This window comes from Rhipicephalus microplus, chromosome 10 (assembly GCF_043290135.1).
Source record: "Rhipicephalus microplus isolate Deutch F79 chromosome 10, USDA_Rmic, whole genome shotgun sequence".
Taxonomy (NCBI): domain Eukaryota; kingdom Metazoa; phylum Arthropoda; class Arachnida; order Ixodida; family Ixodidae; genus Rhipicephalus; species Rhipicephalus microplus.
This window is the reverse complement of record NC_134709.1, coordinates 102013137-102039367: the sequence shown is the minus strand read 5'-3', so window position 1 is coordinate 102039367 and position 26231 is coordinate 102013137. Positions and strand designations below refer to the sequence as shown.

General features: G+C 45.5%; 1 protein-coding gene across 1 annotated transcript; it reads right to left on the bottom strand.

The window, feature by feature from the left end:
• Window positions 1-55: 55 nt before the first annotated feature.
• Window positions 56-25963, bottom strand: LOC142774347 (uncharacterized). The gene is made up of 3 exons (XM_075874737.1): window positions 25620-25963; window positions 417-1278; window positions 56-155 (listed from the first exon to the last, which is right to left on the bottom strand). The coding sequence occupies exons 1-3, from the start codon at window positions 25961-25963 to the stop codon at window positions 63-65; spliced, it is 1299 nt and encodes a 432-aa protein (XP_075730852.1). The 3' UTR covers window positions 56-62.
• Between the last annotated feature and the right edge of the window lie 268 nt (window positions 25964-26231).

Genomic DNA, 26231 nt, shown 5'->3' with positions numbered 1-26231 from the left:
GAGAGAAAGCCGAGCGAAAGACTCTTACCTTACCAATACCTAAAACACTGTCCGGCCGACGCTCAAGGCGTCGTCCCGTCGCCGCCGCGTGAAAGCGACGACGAACGCAGGCGGCCAGCACCCCGAGACTTTTTGGAGCCAGCCACTCGCCACTGCCCTTGATCTTCCTGGGCCAGACGCTGCTGGGACGCCGCGTCTCCCTCATTCAGGCGTCGCTTTACTGGCGTAGCTTCAACTGTATCCATGTGCGATGTAGCGTCGGACCCGATGACTGGTTCAGCCTTGTGCTGGGTTTCGATTTGAGTCGAACGCCGTTGCGTTGGAGTGCCCATAACCGTATTTTCATCTGTGTCTTCCTTAGGTGTCTCCATCTTTCTCTCGCTGGTCGCCACTGCATGAGACGCCTCCGCTCCTGCCTTCGACGCCGCGGCCCTCTCTGCTTCCTCTTCATCCATGAGCAATTCACTGTGGTCGGCATTTGTTGCTCGACTTGCTGCACTGGCATAGGAACGAGTACAGTCCGCCTGCTCATGCCCAAAAGCGCGACAACCAGTGCACCTGGGCACCCTGCAGTCCCTACGAATGTGTCCCGTGTTTCGGCAACGCAGGCAAAGCGGCGCTCTTCCTGGCACGACCACCAGTGCCATGCCGCTACCGAGACGCATCTGGTGGGGTATGCGATCCGTAGTAACGCCTTCTTTAAGTAGTAGCCGAACGAATCTTGTGGTTGACTCAGCTCTTTCGAAGTCTTCGTCTCTCCACTTGTCGCTGATGACTTCTTTCACTTCACAGTACTCCCAAAAAGCATGCCGTACAGTCTCTGCGTTGATGTCAAAAGCTACCCAATGCAACTTGAGACGCACCTCTTGCCTTTCTGGGTCGACGACGACGCAGGGCCGGTCTTTCACGGAGAGTAGGCCAGCGTCCAGAAGTGTCTTCTTGGCTTCATCTGTCTTCATGTTAAGAAGCCAGACGTGCGACATCTGATACGCTCCTATGCCGCTTACCTCTTGAATGATTCCTAGTTCCTTGAGCGGCTTTCGGAAGTCATTAATCCCGTACGGACGCGCTGCGATATCGCGGTGGAGAACCAACGTGCGTCTGAGTCCTTCTCCTGTGGGCAGTGGTGGCAGAATTAAAGGGTAGTCCTTGGGAAGTGATGTGTACGAGAAACCGTGGCCAGCGTCGGCCGTTGTAACAGCTCTTGAAGAGCCTGCCATCCTGCCTCCGCACGCGTAGGTGACCAGAAGCAGAATGAGCCACCGAGGGGTACCACCTCTAAAGTTCAAACAGCAAACAATTTATATCTACCACTTACCGCTGTTGGCGGGCATCTCGGTGGGGGGGGGGGACTATTGTTTTTTCAGCCTTATTAGCAAGATGGCCCAATTAGCGCGCGGTGGCTCTCCTCCTCACGCGTACATTGCCCCTCGGAGAGGAGGAGTGGCCGATCTCTCACGCACCCTTATCTTCTGGTGGTAAGGATTAAACGTCTTGGCTTGCGCTTGGCTTGAGCTGGGACAATTTTTACATGGCCTCCAGGATTAGACGTATCCCACGCTTGTGCACTGAACGTACCCTGCCTCCGCGATAGGCCCACTTCTATCCTAGCGTAGACGAGATGTGACGACGTCGCCAAGTGGTGGTACGTCACGAGACGACTTCAAGACGTTGACAATTATGGCGATATGTGATTTGTTGCCACCGAAAATCAATTTTCGGGTTTAATGAAGTTTCCCAAACAATCGCCTAATTACCCGCCAATTTTATCAATCCAGTTTTTAGATGCGGAGCATCTTATACTCGCGCCTTGTAGTGCGCCGTCCGCGCCGTCCGCGCCGTCCGCACCGCTTCTCGAACATTCGACAGCTGACGCGCGCGCATGCGCCGTCGCGCCGTCGCCCACTCTTCCACCATCTGTGCATCCCTTCCTCCTCTACACACCGCGCGCGCTTCACTCCTCCGCCATCTGTGCACCCTTCCTCCTCTACACACCGCGTTCGACATCTACAATTCTCCTGATTCTCCAGTGGACGCGCATGTGGCGTCGCGCTTCGAGAACATTCAACAGCTGACAGTGCATGCGCCGTCGTGCTGTATATATACTCAAGGTCGGCGCTCGCTCGCTCAGTTGCCGCTCGTCGGTTGGTTTGTACGGCGCGTCGACGTCCAAGGTCGCGGTGAAATGAATTCCAACGAATCCACAAACACAATGATGGACGTCCCTTCGACCAGCGCCGCCCTTTCGCATACGTGTGTACGTGTTCACTCATTTAACACCCCCTCCTACAACCACGTTAACCAATTTAGCCATCGACCCAAGTAAGTCGCAATTTAGCACCCCATTTCACAACCACGTTAACCAATTTAGCCATCGACCCAAGTAAGTCGCACTTTAACACCCCGTTAACCAATTATATGGTCCGCATCCTCCTCAGTGTTCCCCCGAGGGAAGCTGCGGGCAATTTTTTTTCTATTCTTGTGGGCGTGGAAGTACAACAGTGAGGCAGGCACCTCAATTGCCATTCTCTTATATCGTGCAGGTTTTCATAAGCGTCCGCAAAACAGCACAGGTGCCGAGCAACCACCGCCCCGATGTGACAGCTTGTTTCTCGTTGGACGTTTTTTTTGCACTCGGCGTCTTGCGATGGTCTTGCGTCAGCTCGTCAAGAATCGCGGTATGTCCTCGCTCCAGCCCGGTCTTTTACGTCGCCGTACGCATCACAGGAGCGCATTTTAATCAGCTGGAAGCACCTGTCACAGCTCAGTGGGCGTAGAAGTAAAGCAGTGATGCAGCCGCCTCAATCACCATTCTGCTTTATCGTGCGTGTGGGCTCTCCCTTTTTGCTGCGCTTAAAAGGACCAGCAAGCGTTGTTTGCCAGCACTTTCATGTCCGCATTTGTTGTCCTGTTTTGGTTGAGAGTCCGTAGATGTAGTGGAGTTATTGTTTCTAGCAGGTGATGGGGAATTGATTCCTGGGCTGCTGAAAGAGCACCTATGATAGACAGCCAGACATGGATATATATAAAATGTGTTTATGCATAAACAGACAGTAGAAAAGGAAGGTGTGCGTGTAAACAGTTTATGACTGTGAACTGCTCTAAGAAAACTGTGTATTGGAATGATATTTGAACTGGTTTCAGTGTGCTATAATGTTTTTTTTTCTTTTCCGTATTGTTAAGCTTTGGTTACCGTTCTGTATTATTCGCTTTTTTTTTGTCGCTGCAGAACTTCGTGATATGGAGTAGCCGAGGTAATATGAACCTCGACCTCTCCACAGCATAACAGTTAAAACAGAGCAGAACAGAACGGAAGAGAAGCAAAGAACATATTGAACATCTTTCTTTGATAAAATCTTTCATAAAAGTCTGGACACGAAGCACAGCGAGGTTATCAATTTTATTTATTACTTATTTATTTATCTATTTATTTATTATTTATTTATTTATTTATTTATTTATTTATTTATTTATTTATTTATTACATGCTGCTGACCTGTTTACCAGGTCTTAAGCAGGAATGGGCATACAGAATTGTTTACTACAAAAACATAATTGACATCACACAGCATACTGACAGTGGGTACAATTCAACACTTTTGGATTAATTTACAAAAAACTGACGAAAAACATTACAACAATGGCATAGTTTGCTCACTGAAACGTACTAAAAAATGGAAGCGTTGCGTAACTCTGGGCCGCATGACTGTAGAAAAAAACTGTTAGTGGTTATTGAGAGCATGTAGAAATAAATCAACTGTTGGACACTGTACAGCATCGGGTGATAGGCAATTCCACTCACGGGTAGTTCTTGGAAAAAATGAATACCTGAGGGTGTCTGTGCGGTTTACGTAATCTAAAACTTTCTTTGAATGATGTGAGCGCACAGCATATTCCCTTGTTTGTCTAATGTGCACGGTTTTGTTGATACCAATTTTGTTGTGGAAAATGAGGTAAAAAAGCTTCAGCCTCTCCATTCTTCTTGTCTCCTGTAGTTTTTCGAGATCCGCTTTAATTAGTAGAAGTGAAGGGGAAGTACGCCAACTACAACAATTAAAAACAAATCGGACAGATTTTCTTTAGATCATTTCAATTTTTTTAATATTGAACTCAGTAAAGGGATCCCACACTGGAGCTCCTTATTCTGATACTGCTCTAATGAAAGTTTTGTACGCGAGAAGTTTGATGTGTGGTGTGGCATTCACAAGCCTCCTTCGCAAATAACCAAGCTTTTTCATTGCCTTTCTTTCAATATATTCTATGTGTTCATTCCATTTTTCATTTTAAGTCTGATGTGAGTATGAGTCCTAAATGTTTGTGTTTAGTGACTTCGGATAACGCATGGCCATTGACGTGATAGGTAAACAGAAGCGGCTGTTTCTTACGCGTAATTCGCATTGAAACTGTTTTTTATAATAATTTGTCATCTGCCAATTTTCACACCATGTTTGCAGCGTTGCTAGTACAGTATATAAAGATTCTTGATCACTGTAACTATAAAATTTCTGATATAATATACAATCGTCCGCGAAAAGCTTTATTTTTAAAGGAAAGTTTAGCACAGTATCATTAATAATAACAGAAAAAACAACGGCCCCAAAATTGACCCTTTAGGCACACCCGATTTCACAGGGGCGGAACTCGAGGTGACACCATCAATGGCAGCAGATTGGCTCCTCATTGAAAGATAAGCAGTTATCCATGCAAGTAATTCCTCATTTTTCAGAAGAATTGGTTTTAGCTTAATTAGTAATTTCTGGTGACTCACACGATCGAAAGCTTTCTCAAAATCCAATAATATAACATCTACTTGACCATTCTTATCTATCGCTGCTGCTAAGTCAAGACACGTCTCAATAAGCTGGGTTACCGTAGAATACCCTTTGCGAAAGCCGTGCTGAAGAGGCGTGATTAGGTTATTTCTTTCGACAAACATAGACAAATGTTTGAATATTATATATGCTCTAGAATTTTGACACTAGTACATAGCAAGGAGATAGGCCTAAACGAGGATACAAGCAAATGGTCATCAGTTTTTGGTACTGGAGTGATCTTAGCGTGCTTCCAATCACTCGGAAGTTTAGCGCGCAGGAGAGATGATTTAAAGATCAAGCATAGGTATTTGGCATTCCATTCAGCATACCTTATCAGAAAGGTGTTAGGTACAGAGTCAATGCCCGGTGATTTTTTTGGATCGAGATTAAGCAGAAGCGATAAGACACCCCCTACAGTGATACAGACGTCATTGATAGGTGGCATGGTGTCATAGGTGATGAAATCAGGGGTAACGTCATTATCACGCGTGTACACCGAACAGAAGTAATCATTCATCGCCCGTGCTATTTCCCTCTTGTCGGTAATAACATCACCGTTAATAGATAAGCTTGACACTGGACTTTTTTTGGGTGAAAGATATTGCTAAAACTTATTTAGTGACGTCAAGAGAAATTTTGTGAAAGCTTCGCTTAGATATTTTTCCTTTGCACTTTTCAATTTGAATTTCAGTGTGTGATGCATCTCTGATTTATTATCTAGTCCAGACAATGATGGTCGTTCTATTTGTCGCTTTCTTGCCTTCTTTAGCTTGCGCCTTAGGCGTACTATTTCTTTCGTAATCCAGGGGCTAGACCGGTTTAATACCTTGAGTTTGTGAGGAACAAAGTTTTGGATACATTTAATTACTATAGTCTTTGAAAAAGCACCACAATCGCTCAACAGAACATTCACTTTCTTTAGAAAGCGTTAGGAAATCTGAATAAGAATGATCAAGAGCGTCTATTATGTCCACATCACTAGCACGCGAGAATACGGGTACAGAAACGGTCTTTTTATCAGGCATTTTAGCATTGTACAGTTGAAAGCTTAATGACACAATTTTATGGTCCAAAATGCCGTCGTAAATTTCTATTACCGGACTGTGGTTATATATACTTCTACTAACAAGAAACAGGTCTAAAATTGTTCTAGATTCGTTTTGAATGCGAGTGGGCGTTTTCACAAGCTGCGTCAAGTCATGGAACAGCAAAACATCAAGAAAAGATACAGATGCAGCAGAGATAGCATGTGGAAATTCATCCGACCAATTTATCATGGGAAAATTAAAGTCACCATTGATTAGGACGTTGCAACTACTCGTTTTATACTGACACAAAACTCATTTAATTGTTTCACAAACTCGCCATCACAATTGGGCGGACGGTATAATCCCCCAAAGACAACATGTAGCTCATCAATTAACACTTTAACGATAACACATTCGATTCCCTTGTTATTGGGTAATCATGTCACATATAGCGATTCTCGAAACGTGATGACAACACCACCACCACGGAAATCTCTGTCATTACGGTACATTTTGTAGCCTGGTGACGTTATGCCATCATCACCTATGTCTCGGTGCAGCCACGATTCTGTAATTATGAACATATGTGGTTTGTGGGCTATTATTACACTTTCTAATTCAACGACCTTGTTAATCAAACTACGGGCATTTATGTTAAGAGGTTATCACTTTTCTAAACGTTGTCAAGGAAACGCAGAATTCACCTGAAGAAAAAAATTTTGACATTCACAACAGGCTTTCTCTGGTCGAGAGTAATATGTGTTTCAGTGGTGAAAGTTCGAGTAGAAGCGTAGTGCTGAAACTGGCAGCGCTGGGTGAACGCCTCAACGAACTGAAAGATCGCTACCGGCATGATAATCTAGCATTACACGGCATTGAACACACTGCATCTGAAACACGGACCCAGCGTGGATAAAAAAGAACGCAGTATTATTCATAGAGAGTTCAATGTTAACCTGAGTTAAGATGACGAACGCATATCTCGCGCGCACAGGATGGGGAAGTGCGCACCAGGAAAGTGCCTTCCCGCCATAATGAAATTCGCATCTTTCATGCTACGCGAGATCATCTTGGTAGCGAGAGTCTAACTCAAAGCTTGTGGCGTATCAGTTGACGAAAACTTCTGTGCAATTTCGAGAAGTGCATGTGCCCAAACAGCTTTTTTGAATGTGAAAAAGCTAGCAAACAGCAGTCCTCAGTTCGTTAGAGCAGACTTTATATAAACAAAAAGTGGTTCGTGCACTCGTGATCAGCCAGTAGCATCTGTGAACTGGAATCTGACAGAGATGAAAGTAGAGGTGACTCTTCGTCGGATTCTACGTCTGCAGGTAGAGGGCCCTGCTTGTCTTTGACCGAATATCAATTCATGCGACCCCTGTTCTGCCTAGACCATCCTTCCGACTATTAAATGTCAGAATCATAACAGGTTACATACATTATCTGCTGCCATCTATTCGTGCTGCGCTGACGTCGTGGCGCTCACCGAAACATGGTTTTAACCCAATGTACCCAGTGGAGAACTATTTGACTGTAACAATATGTACACCATCTATTGGTGTGTATAGTATTCGCGTGAAAGGGAAAGGTGTGCTTATAGTGTTAGCCGATGACCTAGAGTCACACATGTTACCAGCAAATACTTCATTAGAAATTTCTTGTGCAAATATTTCTGTGCGTCATCAGAGTGCTCTGTTCCGTTTATGCTACAGGCCATCCAACGCGGCACTCGATTTTTGTAATGAATTGCATAACGTGTTAATTTCGCAGTTGTACAATTTGCGCATTCTCAACAGCTCCCTTTGGAAGACCAACTTTACGAAAATTCACTAATTAGGTACCTGTCCTACTGTCCAAGAGGTGATAGCCGAGAATAAATCGTGTGCTAATTTACGTTTGGACTACAACCTAACTCAAAGGGTCACGGAAGCAAGAAAAAGAGCCATTACGTATGCCAATGAAATGAATTTAACCCTGACTACGACACCAAACTTACTGAACTAGCTAACTTGCTTTCCTGGTGTTAGTGACAACAACTAACTTTCAGTATTGAAATTTCACGCTGAACTGAGGTTACCAAGACCATAATAAACAAAAAGAAAGGGAATAAGCTTGGAACTCGAACAGTTAATTGAAAGCTGTATGCCTGGTTTTTGTTTGACCCATCAGTCGAGGCAAATTGTTGTCGTTTTAGAGACAAACTTTCTTCATTTGTCAAAAAATGTGCCGCTTAAATATATAAAAAAAAGCAGAGAACACTATGTTTCCCAGTAAAGCTGGACAGACTTACTATTAGAAAGAAACGCCTCTTCGGCTTGGCTAAGCTCGGCAGCAATGTATTTCAAAGGCTATCTTATCGCGATACTCTTTCTGCTTATCACTTGTCCATCGAAAAGGCCAGGTGAGACTATTTTAACACTGTGTTTGCCTCATTGTTGTCTACTAACCTATACATGTTTTCGAAAACTCTCGATCCAATAAAACAAGCCATCGTATCACTTACTTATTCTAATGGACGCACGATGCGCAGCAAAGACTGTTGTTCTGTTCTTAACGGAGTCTTTTCGCAATGTTTTTGCATTTGTTTGCAGTTTTCGTGCCACTGGTATATCACAACGGGTTTTTCCCAATGGATTTTATAACTATACAATTTGAAAGAATTGTTAACTTAATCTGGCAACTTAAGCTGTCCTCTGCTTTTGGCAATGATGAGATGAACACGAAATTTCTAAAGAACTCTGAACTGTACTGTTCCAATGTTTGGTCACACATTTTTAAGCAGTCTCTACTGTGTGCCACTTCACCAACTAACTGGAAGGTGGGGAAGGTTATTCCCGTCTTTAAATTAGGAAAATAACACATTCCCTTGAACTGCCAACCGTTTTTTAACAAGCATTCCTTGTAAGATGCTCAAGCACATAATCTACTCTAACCTTCTGATATTGTTTGAAACCAACGTATTTTTCAGCAAGTTCTAACATGCCTTTTTTAGGCATCATTCGGGCAAAACCCAGCTTCTATCTTTTACATATGACGTCATCTCCACCCTAGATAACAAAATACAACTTGACTGCATTTTTTTTTATTCGCGAAAGCCTATAATAAAGTTTCACACCCACTACTGCTACTATAGCGAACTAGAATATGTATGTTCAAGTTCACTATTCTACTATTCAAAACTTTGCGCACTGAATATTGAGCCGAACACTCCGAATTGAATTGAATGTCTTCTTACGAAACACACTCAATGTGCTACCGCTAGCGACTGTTCATTAAGTCCCTTTTAAGTTTACATCAGCTATGTAGCAAGTAATCTTAAGTCGTCCATAAAGCTGCTTGCGGACGACTACGTTCTGTACCGCCGAATAACTAACGAAGACAACAACTTACTGCTGCAAGCTGATTTTATTAGTGTCTTTTGTGCAATCAGTCGGAGACTCTAATGAGATCGTGGTAAATGGATCTTAACGCACTAAGTGTAAAAGCATGGCAAACACACGGTATTCTATCATTCCTAGGCTTTAAACTACCAAATAAATGAAACTAAATAGGGCAGCTTAGTAGCTAGAAATACGTTGGTAATTACGGAACAAACAATCTATTGTGGTACTCTTACATTATCTACAATATTAGCAAGGCTAACCTTCTCCTTGGTCACCTCCACAGAAGTTTTCTGCTAGTAGCAACACGCCTTACATTGCAGCTGTAGAAAACATTAGTGAAACCAAACTAGAGTACGCGTCTTTCATTTAAACCCAGCTCAGTGTCAATTAAAGTTTTACAAGCTGTCTGAAACAGCTGAGCTCTCATCATTCGTAAAAACTGTGCTCCTAGCGCTAGCGTAACCGTAATTAAAACTACTCTACAGCTTCCTGATCTGGCCACTAGAAGAGCATTTTTAGGGGCGAAGCTCCTTAAAGCGGCACTCATTCGTTCCTCGTCGTAGTACGTAACATGTGTTACGCTTTGTTTGACCCGATAGGTGGTGCTGGTGGGATATTTCTCCTGTGCGTTGCTGAACAAAAAAAAATGGCAGCGTGCATGTTAACTAACAGCCAAATTTTCCTGTCTTTCATTCCTCATTAGTAGCCATTGGCATGTACATTGAGCACTATCTGACAAGAAAGGGTTGCTACGTTATACTCGCTGGGCGTAACCCCCTTGGTTTTAGAAAGGTTAAGCGAGCGTTGGGACGCTGTGCCATGAATACAGTGAACTAGTGTATACCATGAACTCGAGGTGGTTAAAGGTGGGAAATATACACGAAGCGCATGCCATAAGAAAGTGTGCGTGTGTCACCTCTCGTTTAGTCCTTGGAATGTCCGCTGGATGGCGGTGCTTCTATATGTGGAATATATGAGGAAGGGATGCGAGATGGTGGTACTTGGAGTGTTGACTAGATGGACGAACGGACACGCAGATAGATGCATGGACTGACGCACGGATGGCTGCACGGATGGATGGACGCATGGACGGACGCAGGGGTGAATGCATGGACGAACGCAGGGACGGACGCACGGATAGACGTGCGGACGCACGAACAGACGCACGCACAAGCGGGCGGATGGACACATGAACGGTCACGCAGACGGACGCATGGATGGACGGAAACAAGAACGAATGGATGGACGGATGCTTCGCCCCACTCTCCATCATTCACCCCCGTGGATATGCTGCCATTTTTTTGTCTGTCACTCTTTGATGAAATTTTCTTCTCCAATAAAGTATCCCTTTCCCCATCATAAGCTCCACAGATCACAAGCAAGCACGCTCCGCATGCTCCAGACGGGGTCTTACCCCTCTAGGGGCTTTCTGAGCATGCTTCATCCGGATATTGATCCACTTTGCCCAGATTGTGGTGAATTTTGCTCTTTGAGTCACATGCTCTGGCAGTGCCCTGCGTTACAGGATTTTAAAACAGAAGAAGACTGGACGACGGCAATCACAGATCCCAGACAAGACGTCCAGCTTCAGGCTGTCCAGAGGGCCCGTGAACGAGCGAAGAGGCATGGCCTCTCTGTTCCGACATGGGACTAGCCAACGACTGGGTGGGGACCTACATAGTTGGCCCGCTGCCTTGCCTCTCAGGACCAAATAAAGTTGTTTGTCCTGTGTCTAATAAAGTACTTAGGGAGGAATTATTCTCGAAACGTGCATACTTTTGATCCCGTGTTGACCACCCGAACAAGGTCGCCATTCTTTCTGGCCGCGGGCACCAACGACATTTTGCAATCTTTTCTCCCGAACCGAAAACAACCAGAAACTGGAACCGCCTTCTTCCCTTTATAGTGGCTGTGAGGACAAATGGCCGTGCAAGTCTGCGCTTTCGGAACACTTTATAGTGTGTCTGCAGGCTACTCTCCTTTGTTTTTTATTGGTTTCTTTTATTTTTCATTTTTTATAATATTAGGATAAGTTGTATTTTCTTTTTTGCTATCATTACCATTATTGCTGCGTTAATGATGTACCATCCTCTCTGTAACACCCCCATAGTCTTGAAGGTATAATAAATAAATAAATAAATAAATAAATAAATCTTTATTTCGCCCTGGAAGGCATTGCAAGGAAAGAGGTAACTGTATCTGTTGCAGGCGTATTTATATACGCCTACCCAACAGATACAGTAAGAAATAAACAAAGTGATTAAACATCCTTCTCTGTCTTTCACTCTGATTGGCAGTAATACCATATCTTTCGATGACGTTGAACAAGGCTACTGCACATGTTTTCCAGAGTTTCATTTCGCAATGACTTCAATACACATATCTTACGCACTACACGCAAAGTCGTTGTGCTTAGCTTCACAAGCATAAATTATCGTATGTAAAAAATAATTATGGATATACTGTCCTGTTCACCATTTTCATTACTGCACTGGGAGCTTTATCTTTATTTAAGGTTTCTCTATCTCTCACAGCATGGCTTTGCCCGAAATACTGTTGAAACAAATATTGTGGGAGCACTTATATAAGGAATATTATGAAAGCTGCATGAATTCCCCAGTTTCTTTTCTTTTTTTACAAGAGAGTCAAAGAACAAAAGGCAAATAAAAAAGATTACAGGTGGTTTTCTTGACCTGCTTTAATAAGCCGGGCTTTGCACGTGACACCAGGCTTTCAACTTCTCTCGCACGTTTTCCTAAAGCTGGCGGCGTGGGGTGATATACCGGGGGCTTTTAGAGGGTTACGTTCATCATTTAGTTCAACTTCTTTTTCCTTGTTCCGCATTCTAGCGAGCCCCGTCTCTTTCAGCATTGTCAGTAAATGTGTCGGTTGCTCTTTCTGCTTCGCGTTGTTTCAACGTATGCGTGAGGCGCCATAGCGCGAAGCTCTCACACCAGCCCAGGCTCGGACGCGCCATCGATGATAGCACTCCTTCTTTCCACTCCGTACTTTATATGCGCTGTGACCAGCACTGAGAGATGATTATGCGAATATGACGGGTACTCGCGACCCGTCCGCCCCCACGGTCACGTCCGCAGCAGCGTTCCTCGTACGGCTCGTATCCCAGCTTGACTGGCGCACTCCGGGTTCCTTCACTACCCGCTGCCACTGAGCAGAGATGCCCACTTTGCATATCAACGCTCGTAGTTCTGCAAAAAACCTCCTCATCTTCATTATCGAGTAGGCCCTGGTTAGCGAAGTGCGCTAATACACGACCTGTCCACTGCGCACGGTAATGCCTGGGAACGCATCAATTATGTATAGGGGAGAGCTCGCCGACGAGCACGCAATATTGCCCGAGCACGGGGCGGTCATCTGGGCGTAGAAGCGAAAGTGGGGTGCGGTATGATCCAGGGTGGAGCGCTCATCGGCAAGAAAAAGCACGTTCATCGAGGCATACTCCGCAACCACAACCTGTATCGTGGAGGTCACAGATTTTTTTCGCTTTATTAACTTAACTAACACATTTTATCACGCATTTACGCGGGAGCTACAAAAGTACATATGTTTTCAGTCTGACATTGAAAGTAAAGGCAACTTCCGAACTTTTCTATGTTCCCCATCTCTATATCGCAAGGTAGCAAACCTTTCTGAGCCCTGGAAGACGTCCCTGCTTTTCTTTCATGTATATGCTCCTCCCTCCTACTGCGTGAAAGCTTTCACAAGTTAGCATAGCATGTAGACTGGAGCAGGGTGAAAAATAAAAGCAACGGCACTCGTTTCGTATTGGTGTTCTGGATCTGGTCGCTGAGCTACATACAATAGGAATAGGAATAAAAGGAACCTGATGAGGCCTGTTAGCTCAGGAATCTTCAACACGTGACCCGCGGCTTCACATTGAATGAAATCTTTTTAACTCCGCCGAATGCTTTTCACATTACTTTTTCGCCTAACTAATAACGCCGTGGTCAGGCAAGCGACAAATACTCCAGCATTTTTCGTTCTTATGACATTTCACGTGCTTCCGCATGTGTTCAAACTTGACAGTGAGACGAACAAATGAGATTGTGTTGATACATGACCGCGAGGCTAACAACTCACCTTTTTCGATCTGCATTCAGACATTCGTCACTTAGGACGTCAGAATTCGTGCGTTTCTCTAATTTTGATCTCAGATGAAGTGCCGCTCAGAAATTACTCATATATGAAGAATAGGAACTGCATTGTTTAAGATTGATTGATCAGGTACATAGTAATCAACCCTCTTCTCCTCCCTAGCCCTTCCCGTTTTCAACATCTGCACTCACCCCGTCCTTGCGGGACTAAATTTCCTGACTTCAGCCTGGCAGCTGAGCACCTGTGCTGGCTACCTACACAGAACTATCTTGTGATATCTATACTGTTATGGGCGCTATATGAAATACGCATGTTATGAGTGTGCTCTTAACTAAATGGATGTGTCTGGAAAAAGGCTTGTCATGAGGCATTCCCCGCAGTGATTGGATAACTCGCTAAGCATCTGCCTAAACGGTGACGTACTCCTTGCTGTCGCAGGCTGGGGGAATACGCCGAGAGTAGCTGATCTATCTGCCGAATCAACGATGGTGCGTCACGGATGGCACTTGGTGTGTGACTGCATTGCGAGCGTGTGTATGCCAAGAGCTTCCACGCAACACAAGTACGAAAAGAACCAACTCGTGTAGAAGTAGCAGCAACAATGCCCTATCAAGAAAGCTTGCCAAGTTTAGATGGAGGCAGCACACAGTACTGTACTGTGTACTACTGTGTATTTGTACTACTGTGTATGTGTACTAGTGTACTGTGTACTATAGTGAAGAGCGGGACCACGGCTTTGAGAGCTAGAGAAGCGGCGGAGAAAAAATTGTGCCAACTACCACTAAAGGGAACCATCTGTAGATGCAAAACAGTGACCGCTGAAGGCCTGACTTCAATATAGTTACTCTATATGCTACCTTTAGGTAGCAGAGTAGCGCCACTGTTTTCCGGATGCTGCTCGCTCCGCCTACAGGAGTTCAGCGCCCCTATTCGCCGACCGCCATCACGTTGTCATCAGTGGTTCATTTGCACCGCGGAGAAGCCAGCACTATACGCAGATTCCAGGCAGATCAAGCGGGGTTAACAACGGTTGTTGTCATTCTTGCCGCGCTGCCTGTTGGTCACGAAAATTGTGGCAGCAAATGCATTCTGTGTTGAATTGTACTACGTAGAACTCATGCGATTAGGCGCGGGTGCAGTGGGTGTTGCTTTAGAAATATTAGTGTTCATTCGGAAGGAATAAACGCTTGGCCATTGGTCGTCTGCAGGATTTTCTCTCGAGGGTTCAAACCATTGTTCCATTGCGATTTAGAGAGAACGAGAGCACTGGTCTAGCTTGGATGAGGGCAAGTGCTGTTGTGACTTGATTGCGGCAAGGGCCCCTTTTCCACTTCTCTGCTGACGCCCATGCGCTTGGCGTTTTTTTTTAATCTGTCCACGGCAGTGCAAAACTTGCTCTATCTGTATTAACCACGGATGCAGTAGTGAATACGATATACGTGCAGAGCTGGGCAGCATGTGTCATCTGAATACGTCCAAATTAGCCTGGCGGGTAAAACGCTAAAAATAAAGGGAGAATTTAAACTTGAAATATTTGAATTGGCAAGGTGTAGCTGCTAGTGCGTGAATTAAATGCAGCTTTGAAACCTTAAGCGAAAAGACTGTTGGACACGACAGGGTTGTTGAACGACAATTCTCATCAGTTGTCGCGAGCCGCGATTGGAATATGAGCGTAATACTAGATGCGCGCTTAACGCGGGCGTCGCACGGCCACTCTCAATCGCTATACAGCTCGATTCAGTTGAATACTACAAAGCTTTAGCTGGTTAACTCACACAGTTAATGAATGAACCCAACGCGATGAAAGTATTTCATCCCTGGCTCGATGGCAATCAAGAGCGAAAAATAATTGAGAAAATAGGAAATTAAAAATGGGAAAAAAAGTGCAAAAGAAGCCGAAGCTAATGTGTTGCCTACTATAAATCTACATTTGTACCACTGGTTCAATGAGCTGACGCACGTTTATTTCATTACTTACCAAAAACGTAAACATAAAATCAAGACTTCAAGGCGTGACCAGAGAAACACAGTTTGTCTCGTACCTTCGTAAAAAATAGAAAGAAAAGAAAACAAAAAATAAATAAAGCAATGCTTTAAGCGTGCGCGCTGCTCCAACGCGGGTGGTGAGTTGCTTTCCCGCAAGACATCTGAAACTAAGATGGCGTACCTTGGCGCAACTCTGCAACCTAAAGGTAGCATATACAGTAACTCTCACGGAGGAAGGAAAGGTAAGGAGAGGCCCTGACGTCACACGTTGTAAAGCCGTGATGAAGCCGGAAGTCGGCCATATTGACTGGGCGAATTCTCTTCTCTTGTTTACATATGATTGCGAAGCAGAAGGCGCGACTCCCTCTCTGTCTCACAAAGCACGTGGCCTGCGCGCCGCGTGCGCCGGTGCTATCCGAAACCAACGGAACGGATTTCAACACGCTATCTTGCCGCGATACGGTTGACGAAATCTCTGCGTATGGCTGTTGTACTCTTGCACTGCCTGCGTTTACGATAAACACGGCAAGTTGCACGTTAAGCTTTTTTTTATGTGTTCTTTGGGAAAATAAAGATGATATTTCGGACATTGCCGCATGACGAACCAGGAACCGAAATTTGTACAGCTTCTTTCAGATCACTTTTTCCCCCTTTTACGCTTCTCTTTAGGCTTTAGTTTATGAAATTTTCGGTCAGGCTGTGGGCTAGACACAACGACAAAAAGAAAAAAAAAATGTCTTACCTGTAATAAACCCGGAGGTCCGTAATTAGGCTGGTAAAGTCGGCGTCGGTGGAGCTTGTGTGCGTGGCAGCCCGTTGATTTTGCGCCGGCCTCTTTGTTTTCGCCCCTGTTTTGTCTGACGCGCACTGGTTCCTACGGATAACCCAAAGACCATGATTTCATTAGGACGAAAGCAGCGAAGACCACCCGAAAGTGCGTGGGAACACGTCTCCAGTGTGATTCACGCGCACTAGTAGCTACGGAGAACGGAGACCAGGATCGCGTTAGGGCGAAAGGTGGGAAAGTTAGCCGAAGGAATGCGTGAGAAAAGGGGTGCGCGAAGCTTCACGCGTCGACACAGCCGCCAAGGACGGCAGGGAAAGCCAGCCAAATGCGAGGGAAGATGTCTCCGGGATAAGTGACTAGTCATTAAAGGAAAATAAAGAGAAGGCGCTTGTTTCTGTCTTCCTTATCTGGAACACAGCTCAGTGCAAACCGCCAACCGGTAACTGTACATGAACACGAAAAGCAAGATTAGATTACAGTCTTATTAAGGGCCGGTGGACCGCAAATGCATCGTCCGTTGTCATAAGAAGCAACACCACATAACTGTCCCTAACCTGCAAGGCATTCATTGAATGAATTCTGGAGCACAGTCGTTATCTTCTATGATGGCTTTTCAGCATAATTTTGACGGACGTTGCAAATTCGGAGTTCGTTTTGTGGTTTCTTGTTCAGACACCTGGTTACAACCACCACCAGAAAAAAATCGCGTAGCTAACAAAGCGGCACAAAGAATGGATGCTGTCGAACACCTGCAGTACGCCACGGTTAGGTGCGAGGCCCATGAAAACGCGCACATCACCGCTGGACCGCCTGAACGGTGCCGCACCACACTACATCAACAATAACAAAACGCCGCCATTGTGCCCACTGAATATGGCCGTGCGTGACGTAATTTCCGCCACATTTCTTACGCCCTGCGCTGGCCGGGCATGCTCTCTCCTTACCTTTCCTTCCTCCGTGGTAACTCTAGACTTCGGGCATGCGTCGCAGCACGTCAGCGTGATGCTTTTTGACGCGGTACCACATTCTGTCCCTATAGAGAGAGGGGGCGCACGGCTACGCGATGCCACGTGCTCTCTCTCTCTCTCTCGCTCTCTACATATGAGAGAGGTCACGACGCCGCGTCATAGAGACGCATGGCGACGCACTGTGACGAATACGTGGGGTCAGGCCTTAACGCTTTTGGCGCGTATACACTTGGCCTCGAAGAGAGCGAAACCGGCGATCCTTTCCGGAAACTGGCTCGCTTCGCCGCCCAAACACCCGGCAAATCACGCCCCGCGGCCGGCGCGCAAGAAACCCTTCGAGACCGATTTTCCCGCCACGTGAAACCGGATCGGGTTTCCGCTTCACAGCCTTGGCTGCACTAAATCAAACCACACTAACCAGCCGTCCGCAGATTCAACATGGCGGCACAGGCGTCGGCGGTGGCCTGCATCGGCTCAAATCGCAAACTACCCGTGCAGCACAACGAAGCTTATGGCCTCAACTAGGCCGCGTTCATCGAGAGCCTGATTTGGATTACGATCGTCGAGAACTCTGGAAGTAGAAGGTGCAGCGGCAGTGAGTCAGCATGCCCCAATATGTCTCGCTTTTGTGTACAGCCAGTTGAAGCAGCGCCGCCGCTGCCGGTGCGTTCGCTGGTGTCACGTCTGCTGGTGTATCTCCCGAAACAACGTTTGAAAATGTGCGAGCTGCTTCTTTTCACTACTTTGTGTCGATAACTAGAACACAAACTTTAGTTCTCAGAAAGCAGGTACAATCGCATTATTGTCAAGGTAGCGCAGGCAGCGGTGGCGGGATGGGGCAGAACGAACGTGAACAACAACGACGCGTGCGGTCGTGGTTTCCCGGCCGCTCTGGCATTTACGTTTTCTCTTCACTTCCAAAGTGTGAACGCGGCATTACACTGGTGGTGGCGTTGACGCTGGCGCTCATCGCGGCGTCGCGCAGGTATGTTTCCTGTTGGAACATGCCAATTGCTGCTAATAGATAATGAGAGACAGAGTAATTCGAATGAACACAGAGATCCGCAGTCCACTTTTCGGTAACGCACATGTTGCGAACTTTTATTGTTTGAGAGTGCACAGAAGAAATCTCCCTCCGGCACTACCCTTATGGGGGCTCGCGGGGGAGGTGTGAGATACGGCGTGCCGGAAACGCAGCTTTCTTTCAGGACGACGCACCAACGGTGGTCGCAGCCGACAGCAGCAATACCGCATCAGCGCTGTTAGCGAAAAAAAATGGCTGCATATCCACGGAGTGAATAATGGAGAGTGGGGCGAAGCATCCGTCCGTCTATTCGTTCTTGCTTCCGTCCGTCCATGCGTGCGTCTGTGTGGCCGCCCGTGCATGCGTCTATTCGTGCGTCCGCACGTCCATCTGTGCGTCCGCCCCTGCCCTCGTCCATGCATCCGCTCCTGCCACCATCCACGCGTCCATCCATCCGTGCAGCCATCCGCGCGTCCGTCCATGCATCTTTCTCTGTGTCCGTTCGTCCACCTAATCAACACTCCAAGTACCACCATCTCGCGTCTTTTCATCATATATTCCCCATATAGAAGCACCGCCATCCAGCAGACATTCCAAGGACTAAACGAGAGGTGGCACTCGCACACTTTCTTACGGTTTGCACTTCGGGTCTACTTCCCTCCTTTAACCACCTCGAGTTCATGGTATATACTACTTCACTGTATTCATGGCACTGCGGCTCAACGCTCGCTAAACCTTACTAAAACCAAGGAGGTTACGCCGAGCGAGTATAACATAGCAACCTTTTTTTGTCAGATAGTGCTCAATGTACATGCCAATGGCTGCTAAGGGGGAATGAGAGACAGGAGAATTCGGCTTTTAGTTAACGCGCACGCTGCGAATTTTTTATTGTTCAACAACACACAGAAGAAATCTCCCTCCGACACCACCTTGGAGGTCAAAATATAAGACTGGTTACACACTACTGCTACTATTACGAGGGACGAATGGGTGCCGCTGTAAGAATCGTCTGCACAGATGGCCGAAGAACGCGCTTCTGCAAACGCGCACCCGCACTGCCCGTGCAACCCGCACTTGTGAATGTGTCGTGGCTCGTTGATTGGTTGAACGCACTCGCGGCCTCATGTATCCGCCCCTCACACGCCCGCGCAGACGACGACGCGCCACCGGCCGGCGTCATGAAAATGTGCGGCACCGGCTTGTAGGGCACACCTTTCTAAACATTGATACCTCCCACTCTATATCCAGCATACAACCCTGGAGGTCATGATAGTGTCTGTACATAGGGTGTGGCCAGTGAATGGCTGTGCCGCGCAAGTAGCCTGCTTTCAGAGGCGATAGTAATTTTTGGGATACTTCAACTCAGATATTTTGGCCTGTCGGCGTATGTCTGTCTTTCTGCTTCGGTCACCCGGTTCAGTAAAACGGCGAAAGTTTAACCCATTCCAAAGGGACCAGTCATCTTCGTCTGGTTTTTGTGGTCATACGGGCTGATATTATCAATTTTACAGCGCATACGCATATTTTGACGCAACATCAGTCAGAAGGTTAAGGTTAAGGATATTGTAAATAGCCAACGTATCTAGCCTTGCATAATTTGCAGACAATTGACCCGCCTGGTTTTCGCTTTCCTAATTGTAGCTAATGTCATTTGTTTTCTTCACTAAGCACGAGCAGGGTTTTAAAGTAAAAATCGTGCATAGCGCGACGTAAGCCTGCATAAGACTGTGGCCTTTGTGCTATTTCACGTGCAGCATTGTGCCGGTACTCTACCTCGCTGCACTATAGCCCAAACATAACTGTCACTTATCACCAGTCACATGTGATGTCTGTAGCAATCAAAAATTTGAAGAGAAGTCGCGACACCTGTTTCCTGAAGATCGAGGAACCATACGAGGAAACACGATATCAGTTACGCTGTCACATGACGAGTCTAACTGTTGCAGTTCCTCAAATAAACCTTGCCGTTCCTTCTTAAGCTCATGCCATTTAATTAAATAGTGTTCTATATCACCGTTTTCCTTGCACTTCGGGCACAAGGGCGTCGCCGAGAGTCTGATCTTGTGGAGCCATGCTGGTGTACGCGCTGATCGCGTTCGAATGCGATGAAGCAAGCAGGCCTCTTCCCTTGATGGCCCTTGTGTCACACATGGCTGGTGAGGAGTCAGCCATAGCAAGTGAAAATGCCTATTGACAGCTTCTCTTAAGATACGGTGATTGTCTTTGGGAGCCTTTTTTGTTGGTGTAAGCTCTAGAGCACTCCGGGCAAGTCTGTCAGTGGCCTCATTACCCACTATACCCACATGTGATAGAATCAACTGAAACGTAATGTTTATACCAATGCCATGTAGGTCTTTAAGGATTCTCAGTGATCTTTGAGTGCATCGATCCAAAAGAAATCCATGTTTTAGCCGCTGCAAAGCGGACTTACTGTCCGAAAAAATCATGACTTGTTGCTCCCTACAAAACTTCAGTTTCTGCAGGGCTGCCTCAATCGCTTCGCTTTCGCGTGCTGTCGATGAAACAACGCACTCTAGTCATGTTGGCCAGGACGCCTATAGAGACGGAATTACAAACGCTGCAGCGCTTGCTCTGCGCACTATGTCGACTGATCCCTCATTGAAAACTTTCAAATGATCGGCGTACTTTTCTTCAATATATTCAAGTACCAAAGAACGTACTTCTGCTGTGGGTGTGGAACACTTGCTGTGCATCCTTGGAATCGTCACCTGGCAGTCGACATCCTCATGTGACCAAGGTGGGTCTCGTCGAAGTTTTCTTTGTTTGGGGAAATTGATGATAGGATGGCGAAGGGTGTCGAGAGCCATGACAGCGTGCGATTCCGTGCGTCACCGAAGGCGACTGAGTAGTGCTCGTCCTGGGCTTGATTCGCCAAGTCGGAAAAGCTGTGTCAGCAGTCGTTGAGAGGCGAGAAGACGCCACGGTAGAACACGAGCTTCATGAAGCACCTTTATGTTCGCTGCAAACTTTGGCCTTCCCAAAGCTACTCCGAGGCCTTTACGATGAAGTTTTTCCAGCCGTTTGTACTGTGACTCACTCGGAGAGATCAGAGCCAATAGGGAAAGCACACGATTGACAATTACTGCCTCGTGTAATTTCATCATTGATGTCGGGTGACCCCCCAGCTTGTTCCTGCAATCCTTCGAAGAATGTTTACACGGGGTGACAGCGCTGACACTGTCTTGTCTACTGCCACTCGCCAATTCATCCCGGTGTCTAGTGTGACTCCAAGGAATCTCATGTACTTAACTTGTTTAATTGATGCATCAGGAAGTAATATTTTCATCCTTGTTTCTCGTCTTCGCATACCTGAGAATAGCATGAACTGAAACTTTTCGGCAGATATTGTTAAGCCAATAGATTCAAGATAGGTTTGTGCGGAGAGTAGAGCTCTTTGGCCAATCATTTCTAATCGCTTTTTTATGTTTGCTTTGAATACTCTCAAGGCAATTGCATTGAAGAGGGGAGTGCGTGAATACATTACAGCAAGTCAGGAAACTGCAGTACAAACAGCGGAACAGAAGTCTCTGTAACCTCTACAAAACAAGTTATACTGTTCAGAAAGGTCGCAATATTCCTGTTGCGACGAAAAAAATACGGCTGAGGCTGGCATAGGTGACAATTTTTTGGCATTCAAAAAACTACATAAATTGGACAAGTGAATTTTGACAGATATCAATGGAACGTTATACAGAATCAAATGGCCTAAAATTTAATATTAGACACAGTGGTACGAAACACATCTGGGCTGCAAATTGTAGCAATGTTAGAAGGAAGGTGATTCCAGTCACTAGAGGTATGGGGAATGAAAGAATGGAAAAAGGCCTTAGTGTTGCAAGAGGGAACGCCAACTTTATGAACATGATCTAAACGCGAGGATATGTATGACGGTGGAGTAAGTAAAGCATGGTGAAGCATATTGTGCGAGAATACTTTATGGAATAAACACAACCGTGCAATTTTGCGACGTGACGTCGCAAAATTGCACGGATGTTAGACCCAAGATGTTAGACCCAAGTTACTTTTCATTCCGGATACGCTGGCTGCTCGCTGATAGAAAAAATGAAATGTGTGGCGTTGTTTTGAATCATTTCGAGTGGATGACTAAGAATTTCAGTACATGGATCCTATATTGGTGATGCATAGTCGAGTTGTGCACGTACAAGAGATTTGAAAAGGGGTAGTTTTTTCGAAGAAGGGGCGGAATGAAAATTTCGTCTTATGTAGCCAAGCATGCGGTTGGCTTTGTTGGTTATGCTTTCAATGTGAAGATTCCAAGATAGGTCAGTAGTGATATGAATGCCCAAGTATTTATAAGATGTAACCGCTTCAAGAATGCTACCATCAAGGTAATACGAGTGTGCATCAGAAGTGATGCGAGAAACTCGCATTGATTTGCACTTTGTAGTGCTAAGAACCATCTTCCACTTATTTCACCAATGGGATATCGCAATAATGTCAGATTGGAGTGCTTGTATGTCACTATCATTATTATTTTCCTGAAAAAGGACACAATCGTCAGCAAATAAATGTATTGAAAATGAGATTCATTTTGGCAGATCATTGATATAAATAGGAACAAGTAGCGGCCCAAGGACGGTGCCCCGGGGTACACCTGAGATAACCGTGGTTAGAGATCAATTGGTGTCATTAGCTGTTAGAAATTGCTGGCGATGTACTAGAAAACACTCAATTTAATTCAATATGCCAGTATTGAGATAAAATTTTTTAGCTTGAATAGGAGTAACGCGTGTGGAACTTTGTCGAATGCTTAAGCGAAATCGAAATAAATGCTATCAGCAAATCAATGGTTGTGAAGAATAAAGTGAAGTTTGTGAGTAAACAAAAATAACTGGGTTTCACACGAAAAAGACTTCTGGAATCCATGCTGTGCAGGGTCAAAAATGAATTGGATTCGAGAAAGTTGGCAACATGAGAGTAAATGATGTGTTCCAAAACTTTACATGGTATACTACTGATAGATATTGGCCTGTAATTAATAGGGGACTGTCTGTCTTCAGATTTAAAGACTGGCACCTCCTTCCCTACTTCCCAATCAGCAGGAATTTTACTTTGTTCTAAGAATTGTTCAAAAAGCTTCGCTAGGATAATAGAACAGTTTTGTTTAGTATTTTGCAGGAATTTGGAATTAATGCCATCTACACCGGAACTGCAAGAAATTTTAAGGGAGTCAATTATTTTAATTATTCTGTTAGGGTCAATCTGCAGAGGGTACATCGGTATGTAGTCGTGGCTTTTAAAACTGGGTAGACAAGAAGTGGGATTGTTGCAGAATGCATCAGAAAACACTTTTTTAGCACACAATCACATTCTTCATGAGGTATAGGATCACAGTTTGTGTCAGTTAGAGTAATGCGAGAGCTGTCAGCTGGGTAAACGACGCACCAAAATTTCCCAGGATTATTTTGCAGAAAACTAGGCATCGCATTGGTCCGGAAGTTTTGTTTTGCAGTTTTGACAGCAGTAACATATTCATTGACTGCTGAACGGTAAAATGACCACCCTACAACTACTGCGAGATGTTTCGGCGCGGCGGTACAGACGTTTTTTTTTTTCGCCTAGATAGTCGTTTTAGGTTGGAGTTATACCAAGGAGCCGTCGGATTACACGTAATTTCCCGAGTAGATAAAAAGCATTCTGTCAATTCACTGATCTTGTTCTTAAATAATGCCCAGTTGCATTCCAGTTATCGCTCGTCGAATCTATCTAAGTAATCAATAAGAAATAAATGCAGCTCGCAATTAATTTCTGAGAAGTTGGCATTGTGATAATTTCGAATGGTTTTTTCGTTTTTTTAGAACATTTTTGCACTGGTATTGTTACGGTCAAAATCAAAAGAACATGATCACTTAGTTTGGGCATATATTTTATTTCCGAACAGAGATCTGGGGAAATCGCAAGAGCTAAATCTAATATATTTGCGGTAGTTTGCGTAACTCTTGTAGGTTCTGATACTACTTGTGTGAGGTTAAAGGCTAAGCAAAAGTCTATGAATTGTTGGGTACTAGATGAAAATGGTCTTGGAAAAGGTACTGCGGCCGACCAGTCAATGTCTGGGTAATTGAAATCACCCAATAAGGAAATAGGACATGTCGGGTTCATCGCGTCGTGAAGGTCAGCAACGAACGTAGCCGACGAGTTAGGTGGATGATAGCAAGCACCCAAAATTATCCTACGATGTGACAGCTTTGCAGATATCCACACGATTTCTAAGCCAGACGGTATGTTGAGCGCAAACGATTCGAGTTGTTTTTTCACAGCCACGAGGACACCGCCTCCCTGCCTTGCCTCCCTATCGCGGCGGTAAAAATGGAACTGGTAATAAGAATCCAAGATTTCACAGTCGCGTATATTCCTATGGAGCCATGTTTCAGTTAAGACTATAATATCTGCAGATGAAGAAGTAATAGCCGTCGCCAGTTCTGCGCGCTTGCTGATTAGGCTTTTGATATTTGTGAACAAAATAGAATCGTGCGGTGAATGAGCACCAGTACCACTACCCGTCACTTTCTGTTATCTTGCTGATACAGTAATATGTTCAGAAGGACTGGCAGTCACTTCCTGAACATCGCTTTTGTTTGAACCAAGCATGGCTGCCTCAAGCACCGCATCGGTCACGGGGTCATCTATAGGACTAGTATGTATCGCTTAAAAGCAGTCTGTTATATTTTAATTTGAAGGACGGAGAGTTAGGCTGAGATTTAGCAAAGTGGACTAGTTTTCTGTGAACTAGGCGCGTTGCAGGCGAAAAGTTCTCAGTAATGCTTACGTTGCGCACTTTAAAATTATTTTTTTCATGAAGCATTTTTTCTTTCATTTTAAGGCTGGAAAATTTCACTATTATCGGACGGCATCTGGAAGACTTTCCAAGGGGGTGCACACGTTCAATGTCGGCTATCTCGCTCTGAATGCATGACGACAGCAAGCAAAGGCTTCTTGCTTCTGTTTGATCCCAGGTTTCTTGTTCATCAGCCAAGCCGTGGAAGATCAAATTATCCCTTCTATCCCCATCTTCGAGTTCTTCAACGCGAGATTGGAGTTCACGATTTCGGTTTTGAAGATCGTCAATCGAGGTTTGTACACCACCCTCGATGCATTCTAAGGCTTGCACTTTATATTCTACCACTGTCAGTCTACTTCCAATAGCAGCATTTATGCCTCCATACTCTGCTGGCTGGCGCGAACCTGCGCAACACCGTCTTTTAATTCGTTGTTGCTGATTTGTATGTTTGTTAACTGCACTTGCAAAGTCTTCAAAATAATCATAATCTCACTGTCACCGTCGCTACTAGATGTACCTTCGGTACTGCTACTACAACCAGTGCGAGTTTTAGAACTAGGACCAGGATTTGTTTCGACGTTCCCGGACAACAGTAGCAGTTCAGCACAGGTTAAACACTCTGTCAGGACGGCACAAAGCACCCGTGGGCACGGGAACAGCAATGAACAGCGATTGCTACTTCTCTTCGCGTACAATGGGATGTTGTTACACACCTGTGGTACAACAAGAGGCGGTTTTTGAGCCATTGTGGCCCCTTTGCTGCTCCCGTGCCCACTGACGATGTCGACGGAATTCCAGCCTTTTGTAGTCGACGCTGAGTCTGCTCCCGATGTCGATCCGGTGACGTAGTTGATACGGAGAGCATCGCTGAGCCAAGGCGTGCGCACGATAGCATTCAGCGATGCCCCGTAACTTTGATGCTGCGCCATGAAGACGAAAGGCGAAGAATCACTTGCGATACTGCCATGCTGGAACTTAGCATATGCCAGGAGCGGAAGCAGGACCTGTGGTACAAGAAGAGGTGGCTTTTGAGCCATTGTGGCCCTTTTGCTGCTCCCGTGCCCACTCCAGACAGCCAGAAAGGCTGCTCCCGTGCTAATATCCAGACTGCCAGATGCATATGCCGTCGCCATAAATTGATATTTGTACTGCCGTGCTCACAGTCTTGAGGGCAATAGGTAAACCAGCCTTGGCCACATTGAACAACATTGGAGACAGGACACTGCCCTGTGGCACTCCTCTGGTGATTTTCATTGAGCTACTGAGCACTGTCCCTAACTTCACCTGCATCGACCGATCATAAGA